General features: G+C 32.6%; 1 protein-coding gene across 1 annotated transcript; it reads left to right on the top strand.

Moving 5' to 3' along the window:
• Nucleotides 1–5,011: 5,011 nt before the first annotated feature.
• On the top strand, nucleotides 5,012–9,633 carry LOC136232778 (calmodulin-binding receptor kinase CaMRLK). Its single transcript, XM_066022176.1, has 2 exons — nucleotides 5,012–6,672; nucleotides 8,265–9,633. Exons 1-2 carry the CDS (start codon nucleotides 5,319–5,321, stop codon nucleotides 8,897–8,899), a joined length of 1,989 nt encoding a protein of 662 aa, XP_065878248.1. The 5' UTR covers nucleotides 5,012–5,318; the 3' UTR covers nucleotides 8,900–9,633.
• Nucleotides 9,634–12,724: the final 3,091 nt, after the last annotated feature.

Raw genomic sequence — 12,724 nt, 5'->3', positions numbered from 1 at the left:
TTCAACACAGAAAAACAATAACTTATCAGTAATCAACCTTAATAATAAGCAATCGTAATGATTGCCTTTAACAGAATCGATACAAGATCAAAAAGAGAGTAAGAAAGAATGTAAATTAGCCGAGACGGAGACAGAACGATTCATCTTCCTTTTTGTTTGAGTGTGTCGAAATTCAGGGCATAGGGAGTCTATTTATAGACTTCTCAAACCCCTAATCATGGTTATGTTAGTTAATTAATTAATTAGAATTTTATTCGGAATAGAATTACTAATTAGATAATTAAATAAACACTTATTATTATCTAAATAATAACTAATTATATTTAGATAATATCACTAATCCAATTAGTTATTTAATTATTGTTTGGAATAATTAATTAGAGTTTCAATCACATTAAAATCTCTAATTAATATTATCAGATAATCCTTTAATTTAATTCACAACTATAATCCAATTATAATTATTAATGAAATTAATTTATCCCTAATTTAATTACAAATTTCGGCCCATATATAGTGTCTCACTAATTACATTTTCGCCCTCTGGTTCCAAGTCCTATATGCGACTCATTAGGTCCTTTATTGCTACTAGTCGTATATATCATTTGAAATTAATTCATCTTGATTAATTCCAATATATATATATATATATATATATATATATATATATATATATATATAACGGAATACCGTCGTGAGCTGTTACTAGCAGAACCTATGATATTCTCCCATAGCAATTAAGAAGTCAGGTAGATAACTGTCATTAACCTTTCTGCATTAGGTACAGTATAATTACGATCCTTCATCAACTATATCCTATTGGTCAATTCCTTATAACCATGGAACGTGTCAATGTTACATATAACAAAGAGTCTGTTTTACTTGTACAGGTTAAATTCATTCTGAAAGATAAGTTAAGTGAAATTTCTATGTCTACTCCTAACTCTATCACCCTGCAATGATTTCAGTTAATTCACCACAAGCGGCCATTTGGATATATCTCCCACTTATCAGGAGTGACGAATGCTCAATCTGACATTAACTGTTCTGCAATTACTTTATGTGATACCCAACCCTACTTTCACACACCCCAGGCTCTCACCTGTAGTGGATTATGCTCGCACAGAATCAAAGTATCACACTCCATAATCCAAAATCACTAATTAACGAATGTTTGAGTCTGATGATTAGTTATACCTACTAATACCAATGAGATGAACAGTTGACATATTAGATAAATCAATCCATACTGTTATCTCAAGTCGAGTCCCAATCCTAATGAACTCCTTCATCGGATCCATGTAACTGTCTAGATATCTAAATATTTAAAGCTTGTGAGATCAGCTTTCTGTCTCGATAGAAAACACTATTATATGCAAGTCTCAACAGTAATATGCCAACCCCTATAACGTATTACTTGACTTGGGTTAATTTTAAGTTTATTGATCTTATTATAAAGTACAGTCTCACTTCATGCTTGTATGAACACTTTATAATTATTTAAACAAACTTATGATTACTTTCTTTATGAAAGATTTGTGCATTTATATATAGTTACATTTTAATGTTATATATCTGATTAAACAAATGATTAAATAAACAATTTATTCATTAATATTTATATCCTAAAACAATTATCTTTAAGACACTAAACTCCAACATATTGATCCCTGAAGGAAAGATCGATTGCAGCTATCGATCTTACAACAAATACCAAACGGGAGAATAGTAATTTGCAAGGCATAGCTTGAAATCAAATAGGTGACTGATTTAATCAAAGTGATTCTGCCTGCTTGCGATAGACACTTAGCTTTTCAACCCAAGAGTTTGGTTTGCACTTTATCAACAATAAATTGTTAAGTCTGTTTAGAAGCTCTATAGTGGATGAGAGGCATACCAAGATACCTCCCTAAATCACTAGTGCTCGAGAAACCCAAAATTTCACATATACCACACTCAACCACAATAGAAACATTGTAAGAAAAGAATATTCTGGACTGCTGCAAATTGACACATTTTGCCCTGAACACTCACTAAACTTGTTCAAAATAGAATTAATGAGGTAAGATTGTTTAACACTCGCCTCTGACATTAGCACAATGTCATCTATGAAGAAGACATGTGAAAAAAAGGGAACTTCACCAGATAAATGAATCAGTCTCCACTGGTTTGTATCAACCACATCAAAAATTAGATAACTCGGTCTCTCTAAGCAAAGCACAAAAAGGTAAGGAGATAGAAGGTCATCCTATCTCATGCCTCGAGAGGGAGAAAAACCTGAAATTTTCCACATTCCAAATAACATTCGTCGATGAAGTAGAGACACATCTAATAATAAGGTTAACCAAATGGGAGTCTAATCCCAACAACCTTAGCATATCGGCAAGGAAGTCCCAACTAATCCTGTCGTAGGATTTTTCTAGAACAATCTTCACAATCATATACCCCTTCCGAACCTTTTTCCCATTTTAAAGAATGAATGGTTTCCTGAAGCAACATGATGTTGTTAGAGATCTGCCAGCCAAAGATGAAATTGCACTGCGCAAGGCTCATACTAGTTTGTATGTGTGGCTTTAACCGATTGACTATGCATTTTGTGTAAATCTTAAAAACCATATTGCAGAGACTGATAGGCTAAAATTAGGTTAGGCTCTCAAGACTCTTAACCTTGGGAATAACAGTGATAAGGGTCTCATTCCACTCAGGAACAATCACACCAGAATTGAGAACTTGAAGAACCGATGTGTTGACTTGGCTCGCTAAATTACTCCATAACTTCTGATAGAAAAACGCTTGGTACCCATCAAGACTCGGTGCCTTATAAGGCAACATGTATAACAAAGAAGATCTAACTTCCTTCATTTCGAAGGGTTTACAAATAGAACCAAGAAAATTAGGGTCCTATGGTAGGAATGAGTGTTATGTACAAAGGGTATGTCGAATAGGTTTTTCCTACATATACAAATGCCGAACGAAATCGACAACCATTTGTTTTAAAATTAGGGTTTCCCAAACCTATTGACCATCGGTATTTCTCAGCCCCTCCACCTTGTTCATTAATGTCGGATAAGAGTAGAAGAATGAAAAAAAGAGGTATTTTTGTCACCCAATTGAATCCACTTTACCCTTAACTTTTGAAACTAGAAAAATTCTTCAAGTCGGAGCACCTCATCCAGATCTTTGGTAAGTTTTTCTTCAAGTTTGAGCATTCCCGGAGTAACCTGAGAACTCAAACTGCACTGGGCCCCTTCTAACCAATGATAGAGCTATTTTTTTTCCAGGTGAACAAGTTGCCAAAAACATTACAGTTCCAAACCGACACCAAAAAGAGTATAAATGAGGCAAGATATCTATAATATCACTCGCACCATCCCAATTACAAATAAAGAATGCCATAAAGTTATCATGATGCAACCAGACAGCCTCGAAATGAAAAGCTTTCACGAAAGGAGCGAGCACCGAGCCTTTAAGGTCCACCAAAATAAGGGCATGATCCGACCGGTTCCGAGGAAGATGATGAACAATAACTTTCAAGAAGAGGAAACACTAATGCATATCTGCAAAAATCCCTATCGAGATGATAGGAACCCCTAGTACATGGAGAGGCCCCCAAAACTAAGTAATGCATAGTCCCATGAACCCTAAGTTAATAAAACTCATCTCCTCAATCCAATTTGTGAAAAAGCTACATGGATCCAACACTTGTATAGACCCCTATTGTTTCTCCTCAAGAGATTTGATACAGTTGAAATCCCCCGCAACCTTCCAGGGATGCCTAATGGAACCCTGCAACTCCGTCATGTCACGCGTAAAGAGACATTTAAATTGATTCTACAAACGAACATAAACAAATATGTCTTCAAAGGTAATGTCATGAAAGGAACCCTAAAAGGACAAATACTATATATAATGGATAAACTGACCGTTTTTGGAAAGAACATTGAGTCGAAATTTGTCATCCTTCCAAAATAACCAAATACCACCATGAAATCCATCAGTCTCCACTACTTGAAAATAACATATCACGCCATCGCTTCCACCTCGTGTGAATTGCATTGGTTGATTAATTTGCTTCACAATCTCACTTTGATCCTTGCTTTTCTACGATAATACAACTGATATGCACATCACTCAAAATCAACTATTTCATGCGCACAAAAGCACATCGACATCGATTTCCATGTTATTCGTGAAAGAGTCCAGTCTGGTTTAATCCGCCTTACGCCCATTCCATCCGCCCTCCAAATCGCCAATTTATTTACTAAAGTGCAGGATTCCCCGCAATTGCATTTTCTGGTCTCCAAACTTTGCCTTCTCAACGCTTTCCTGGCCAAGTTTGAGGGGGGGGGGGGGGGGTGTAATAAGATACACATCAACTATTTGAGAGAGAGGAAGATGAAAGTAAGTGAAAGAAGGTGAAACCAAAAGAAAAAGAAAAAGTAACCGATAGCCGCACATCTTGAATTTCCAAACGATAACATTTGAGGAATGATCTTCTAGAATGCTTACTCATCTCAACTCTCTTTCTATCTCCTATACGACTACAACATTTTGATATTTGCCAAATGATAGTCACAAATCATCATACAATCACATTCCTTTAATGTTTCTGTTTTGCTATTTCATTTTTAAGTATATGTGTCATTTCTTTAGCTGACTTTTCTCTTTCCTTTTTTGTATAAATGTATCTCTGATTCAAATCTTTCGGATTCCTTACTTATTCATTGTTACGAAGTCTCCCACACATTTTATATAGAGTTTTTGACGTTTTTCAACGATGAATATCTCAAACCCTCTTGCTCCCCCAAATCAAAAGATACAGTTAAACCTAAACTAGCTAAGAATAATAATAGTAAATCCAATGTCATGAAAATTTCAATTTATTAATGGATAGACTGAAATGGGCCGACCTAATATTTATACACTACTCTAGTGAGCTCAGCTTCAATTTGTACAATTCAAAGAAATTTCAAAATGTGTAAGTAAATAGCAAATTCAAGGTCAATGTTGAAACTGGTACATTTCTTTCTTCTCTTCATCAATCACCGCACCTCCTACCGCTCATTTTCTACCCTAAAAATAACTACTCACACATCACAGTTGACAAATCACTGCTCATTTAATACACCAGAATTAGTACTAATTGCAATTTCATTTCATATTTCATTAAATCCCTCTTCTTCTTCTTTCCTCCTCCTACTTCACTCAAGAAAAAGGACAAATCTTTCTTTCTTTTTCGCCATTTAAGTAACACCCTTTTCTTCTCTCTCTCTCTTTCTAGTATGGGAAGCAGAAGAAGTTGATGTTTTCAAGCAAACATGGAAATGTGCTGCTGCAGATTCTTGCTTCTCCTTTCCCTGCTTCTCCTTGTGGATTCCAAATCTCTATGCAAGAACTCAACAGACCAATACCTCATTTCTAAGGCTTTCAAGTCTGTTTCTGGCTTCAATCTTTCTTGGTTCCAATCTCCACTTCCTAACTGCTCTATCACAGAGATAAAGCTTCCCTCCAGAAACTTGAGTGGTATAATCTCATGGTACTATCTCAAAAACATCTCCAACTTACACACCGTTGATCTCTCCGGGAATTCAATAAAGGGTCAAATTCCAGGTTGGTTTTGGTCTATACAAAGCTTGAGAAATGTCAATCTGGCTAAGAATAGAATCGGTGGGAGCATTGGGTTTAAATTTAATGGTTCCTTTTCCTCCATTAGAGTTCTTAATCTCTCAAACAACAGATTTAGCAACTTGGGTCAGCTTTCTGGGTTTTCAAAGTTAGAAAAACTCGATCTTTCTCACAATAATCTTGGTTCTACCCCGGGCCAATTTGCTAAACTCACCAAGCTGGAATTTCTCAACATTTCAAGCTGCAAAATTTCAGGAAACATCAGAGCAATTTCACCTCTCCATTCATTGAAATATTTGGATGTATCAAACAACACAATGAATGGTACTTTCCCTACTGATTTTCCCCCTCTAGATACCCTCAGTTTCCTCAATATTTCGTTGAATAACTTCACCGGAATCCTCCCATCAGAGAAGCTCAACAAATTCGGTAAATCCGCTTTCTTCCACGGCGGTAATTTCAACTCCACCGCCATCAAAACCCCACCAAAACGGAAACCCCCAAAACACCCATCAATCCAGAAACACATAATCAAAAAACCCAAATCAAAGAACAAAACTTTAATCATTTTAATCTCATCAATCTCAGGATTTCTCGTTTTATCAATCAGTGGAGTTTGCTTTATGTGCATATACAGAAGAAGGAGAAAAAGAGCGAGCAGAAACAAATGGGCGATATCAAGACCAATCCAATTCGAAATGAAATCATCAGGGCCGTTCAGCTTCGAGACAGAATCAGGAACATCATGGATAGCAGACATCAAAGAACCAACATCAGCAACAGTGATAATGTCATCTAAGCCATTGATGAACCTGACTTTCAAAGACTTAATAGTAGCCACGTCATACTTCGGGAAGGAGTCGATCCTATCAGAGGGGAGATGTGGGCCAGTGTACCGAGGTGTACTGCCAGGTGAGATACACGTGGCAATAAAAGTGTTGGAAAATGCAAGGGAGATTGATGATGAGGAAGCAGTGAAGGTATTTGAAGGGCTGACGAGACTTAAACACCAAAATCTGTTGACACTGTGTGGGTACTGTATTGCAGGTAAGTTTTTTTAAAAATTTATTCATGAGGTTTGACCTAACGCATTTAATGACTTCACGGGTTCCAATTTAATTAGGATTGTCCTGCTTCTTTAGATTTTATGGTGGTGTTTTGTAGAGTCTATTTTATTTTTATTCAACGTTAGCCATCATTACAAATTTCAGATTTTGTTTGCTTTCGTTTCACCTGCAGATAGAGGGATAGAGGTTTACGAGACCTGTTTTATTCATTTTTTAAGCTTACAATGAGGCTCTCATTTTGGCTTGTTATTTTATATTCGGACAGGGCAAATGGATAGAGTCGCTAGAGTCTGAGTTTAAACATGCTTAGTCGAAAGCTCGCGAGCAGAATATAGGTTTACGAACATGCTCGTGAGTGAGAGTAAATATCGGTTCGGTTATTAGTCAAACCCAACTGTTAATGAACCGAACTGAAGTAGTCATAATTTTATAACCAAACCAAATCAAATAAGATTAGTAACCGAATATTATCAAACCGAAAATTTTCGATTCAGTTTGGTTACCAACTAAATAACCGAAAACCCATAATATTTAATTTTTTTATATATTTTTGTTTTGTTGGTTGTCTGATAATGCACCTTATAAAAACTACAATTGAAGAAGTTAAAGGATACAAAGCCAAAATTTATATATGTAAAACTAAAATATATTTTTCAGGGTTCGGTTTTATATTTTATAAGTTATATATATATGTAATATTTTATAAGTTATATATATATATGTAATGATAAAAATTATTTTTTTTTATATTTATATATTAAGTTCAGTTTGGTTATTGGTTATATCGATATTTCTTACTAACCGAACCAATAACCAATTACTAAACCGAATAAAACTAAAGCCGAACTGAACCGGAATGTTAAAATAACTGAACCAAACTAAGATTTCAGTTTGGTAATCAGTTATTGGTTATTTTGCTCAATCCTACCCGTGAGCAACTTTGGTTTGATTTTTTTTTTAACAATAGTATTTCTATAGTAAAGGCTATGCTTACTTTAGAAAGAGAAATGCAAAACTATATAATTTTATATAAAACTTTAGTTTCATAGGTTTTAGAACGATGAAGTTTGTTTTAAATAAATTTTAAATGAACATAATACATATACGAATGGTTGGTGAGTAAATTTTATAGCATGAGCTTTAGAACAAATAAACAAGCAACTCATCAATAACAAAATATTGAGGTTGGAGTAGTAATCTAGTTCTAAACTTGATTTGCAGAATAAATTTTAGATACCAATAAGTTAAAAGAAGGTTACTTGTTACTTGGTTTATGGTCAAAATTAAATAAAAAGAGGAAATTGGCTTAGGATTGTGAATTAATATTTGGTACCAAAGGAAAATAACTTGAAACTCCTTGTTATTTATTGTGTTTGGTGTTCCAATTTACTGATTGAAAAGAACATGAAACGGCCCCATTTGATTTTTCTTTTCTTTTACACAGAAAAGCAAGAATAAGATTTGGCCCCATTAGACTACATTTATTTTTGGAGATTTTAGTATAAAGTGATAGCAACACTTTATTATTATTATTATTATTTTATTTATTTATTTCAACTTTTTTTCTATTAGGTAAAGAAAAGCTAGTGTTATACGAGTTCATGGCCAACGGTGATCTCCACCGTTGGCTGCATGAGCTTCCGCCACTCAAACCTAACGTGGAAGACTGGAGCACCGACACGTGGGAGCATCAGAATATAACCGGGTCCCACATCTCCTCCCCTGAAGAAAAGGCTAATTGGCTCACGCGCCACCGCATTGCTGTGGGCGTGGCTCGTGGGCTTGCTTATCTTCATCATGCCGGCTTTACTCACGGCCACCTTGTTTCATCCAACATCATGCTTTCCGATACCCTTGAGCCTCGTGTGGCTGATTTCGGCCTCCGAAATATCGGCCCCAGAAATAAGAATATCGGTTCAGACTCCGGGTTCGAATTTGACGTGTATTGTTTCGGTGTGGTGTTGGTGGAGTTAGTCACCGGAAAGCAAGGTAGTGAAGAAGTTGTTCAGTGGGTTAGAAAATTAGTGAGAGAAGGACGTGGTGAAAACGCGCTTGACTCGAGGTTAGGACTTGGAAGTGACTCAGTGAGTGAGATGGTTGAATGCCTCCGAGTCGGATACCTTTGTACAGCTGAGTTGCCTGGAAAGAGGCCTACCATGCAACAGGTTCTAGGTTTGCTTAAGGACATCCATTCCGAGTTGAAGTGAGTTTAAGTGCGTTGCTGAGTCAAGTACACCACGCGCGTGCAGGGAAGGAAGCACTGAGTTTTCGAGAGTGATGCTAACGCGACCGGAAGTACAATAGGATTGGAAAGGTCTAAATGGCACTTAAGGTTGTTATACATGAGCAATTTAATCCAAATTAAATTTTAAGTATCAATTTAGTCCTCAAATTAGTAATATTTATTAAATTAATCTATTTTGGATTAATTTATTAAATATTATTAACTTAAAGAGTAAATTGATATCTAAAATTTCATAGATTAAACTGATCCTGTCAACTTTGACCCTTAATTTGAAAAGAAATAGTTGTGGATTTTTTTGAGGAGGAGACCATAAGTTGTTGTCTCAATCTAAGAATTTTAATTTGATTACTTTGGTAATGTATAGACGAGAAATTAAAGATTGTGGGGGCAAAGGGAAAGAAATTAAAGATTGTGGGGGCAAAGGTAAGAAGAGAATTCCACTTATTATTTGTCTCTTATTTGAGGTATGGATTACTACCCCATCATATTATTTTTTTATCTTCTTTATTTATCCTTTTGGGTTTGCTTTATTCGTTCAATATCCGTTTTTTTGTAGTTTTACTTCTTTTGATGTGGATATATATCTATTTCTTGTTTACGTGGTTAGACTGAAATTGGATTATTAGTGGAAAATGTTGTCATTATTAACTTATTATTATTATTTTCAATGATATGACATTCGTATAATTTGATTAATCGGATTAAGTTTGTTTTTAATTTTCGAAACTATATTTTACCTTTTAAATCTAAATATGAGATAAAAACTATTCGATAAAATTTTGAAACAGCTTGCTTTTATAAAAAAATAACTAATATCTACTACCTATTAGCAAACAAATGAGCCTTAAGAAAATAGTTTTGAATTAAAATGAAACTCCAACTATAATGATTATTATATAAGAATTATAGTTTTTTTTAATTAAGTAGTGTGAGATTACTTCATATCTTTACATCTGTACGCTCAATTTTTATTCAGATATGCATAGCATAATTTTGTTCTTAAATCTTCATTTTCACTCCTGTCAAAGATTCGGAGACTTATGATTATCTTCTGTTTGATATTACGTAAACATATGTAAATAACATATATAAGAGTTATTTAACTATTTAATTAAGTAATTTAATCATTAACTATTTTATAGGAGTAAAAAGAAAAAGAGAAAATAAATGGGGGTGTGTTTAACAGATTTGTAAAGAAGATGATGAATGTTGTAAAGTAAGAAGACAAATGAAAAAAGTAGGTCGAGAAACACACGCAAAGAAAACATAACATGCAATCAAAATCAAAACAAAGCAAAAAGAAAAAAAGAAGATTCAATCATAATCATAATTCCTTTACAAAAGTATAACAATACAATACATAATATGATTGTGATTTATGATGGTGAGATATATAGATAGATAAACATCACCATAAAGTTTACAAATTTTCACTACCTTCTGTTTTTTTTTTTAAATCATTTTAACTTTGGTTTATTGAGATTTTGATATTTCATTTTAATATATTAAGTCTGTAATCTTTTATTTTTATCACATTAAATTTTTAATAATTATAAAATTTAATTTTTAACGTTAAACTCGATTATTATTCATTTTATCTGTATTTAAAATTTGTACTTTTAACGATTTGAAAATAATTTTATTTTTTATGGTTATATAGATAAAATTATAAAATCTTATTTTGAACCGTAAAATATAAAATTTTAGATACAGATAAAATGAGTAACATTTTAAGTTTTATACTGTTATATTAATGTGCCAAAATTAAAAAATACAACATGTTATGTATTGAAATGAAAGATTAAATGTTGCATGCATCAAATTAACATTGCAAACTACCTAATCTCATACTATTATATTATATATAATATATATAAAGTCCCAATTTGAAAATAGATGTCAATTTTGTGTTTCGTATCAAAATAGTATTATCTTTTATATATATATATATATATATATATATATATATATATATATATATATATATATATATATATATATATATTCTACATGGTTGTATATTTTTGTGTCAATTGTATCGTAAAATTGAGTTGTCGCCGTAAATCGTATTTCGTGGCAAAAATTAACACCCGTACTTCAAGATATACACCATAATTAAGATTTTATATTTTAGTAAATTAATCGGTTCGAGTCTAGTCAAATACCATTTAAAATAATATTCTTAAATCAAATACTAAATTTGCCCACCTGTCTTTGATAGGTGACGTCAAACCAATTTTTTTTATATAAGTTCAAAAGTTTGAGGATACAATACGAGAACTTTCCAAGATGTCACTCATCTTAGTACTACTCTCGTTCAAATACATTTACACATTAATATATTTGATGGAAAAATATTCTTAAATCAAATACTAAATTTGCCAACCTGTCTCTATTCGGAGTTCTGATTGAATTCAGTGCATTAGTGCTAATATGATCGCACTCCGTCAAACCAATCTTTAATTGATACTTATTGGGTTTAAACTATCCGATTCGATTCTAATATGAGGTAAAGTTATTCATATTTTTCCATCAAATATATTAATCTGTAAAAAAACACTTAGTATACATGCAGCTGGCGCATTTTCGATCATGATACTGTTTGCCACGGATTCAAAATTTTCACATAGAGACAGCTTCCGTACGGTACTCAGAACCCTGATTGAATGATTATACTAATGGAGTACTATTAAAACTCTTAGACCACGTATTTAGGGGGTGTTTCTTTCAGTTTTTCGGATGAGCGTTTAGCGTTTCACTGCAAACCGTAGAAAATATAGCATTTGTTTAGGTTTATATAACCGCAACGTTTAGCATTTTCTTTGAAAACTGCAACGTTTTGGAGCTTTTTACGAAAAACTCTTATTTGAAGCTTTTCATAAACAGCTGTTTGTAGCAATTTGTCATTGAAAAAAATTATATTTTTTATTTCCACAAAATATGGTTCTTCTTTAATATTATTTATATTTATACAACATAATTATCGGAAGGACAAGGTTTTGTTGCGTTTAATAACTTTTTTATTTTTTATATATAGATTATTTTTATTAATTTGTGTAACACATTTTTTATTTTATAATAGGATAAGGTGCAAAAGTATCGTTAATGTTTATAGTTAGGAGCAATTTTACTCTTAACATCTAAAATAATGCAATTATACCCCCCAACGTTGGCAGCCAAAAGCAATTTTATCCATAACATTAATAAGTTGGGTCAATTTGAGAAATAATTCATCAAACTGTCTTCTTAGTTATGAATATTGTCATCTACACTTCACATGTGCATCATTTTATCATCAATAGTAACATATCACAAACATATGATTAGATATGAAATTAAAAAAAAATTAAAAAAAATATTGTCTTTTGTATTAGTTGGACAAAAAAAATTCAAATATTTCGCCGAACTTATAAATATTAATTTTTAATTTTATTATTAAATCATAAAAAAAGTATGATTTTTTTTAGAACTAACTGATGTGCAATTAGTGTAGAATAAGAAATAATATATATATGTTTTATAATAATGTCTTAAATTGACCCAACTTCTCAATGTTAAGAGTAAAATTGCTCTTAGCTACCAACATTATGGGTAAAATTGCATCATTTTAGACGCTAAGAGTAAAATTACTTCTAGTTGTAAACGTTAAAGGCATTTTTTCACCTTATCCCTTTTATAATTTCTTTGTTAATTAATTTAAAATATATCCATATTAAACATTTTAAATCCAAACAACAACAGTTTAATATATTAAACATTTTAAATCCAAATAGGAGCTTTTCGTGAA

This window comes from Euphorbia lathyris, chromosome 6 (assembly GCF_963576675.1).
Source record: "Euphorbia lathyris chromosome 6, ddEupLath1.1, whole genome shotgun sequence".
NCBI classification, from domain to species: Eukaryota; Viridiplantae; Streptophyta; class Magnoliopsida; order Malpighiales; family Euphorbiaceae; genus Euphorbia; species Euphorbia lathyris.
The sequence above is the reverse complement of the archived record's forward strand: the minus strand, read 5'-3'. Positions and strand labels throughout refer to the sequence as shown.

Excerpts from the sequence above, each read along its gene's own strand:
- LOC136232778 (XM_066022176.1), top strand. The coding sequence starts at position 5,319 with ATGGAAATGTGCTGCTGCAGATTCTTGCTTCTCCTTTCCCTGCTTCTC. Across the intron at positions 6,673-8,264 it reads GTGTGGGTACTGTATTGCAG|GTAAAGAAAAGCTAGTGTTA; the intron begins GTAAGTTTTTTT and ends TTTTTCTATTAG.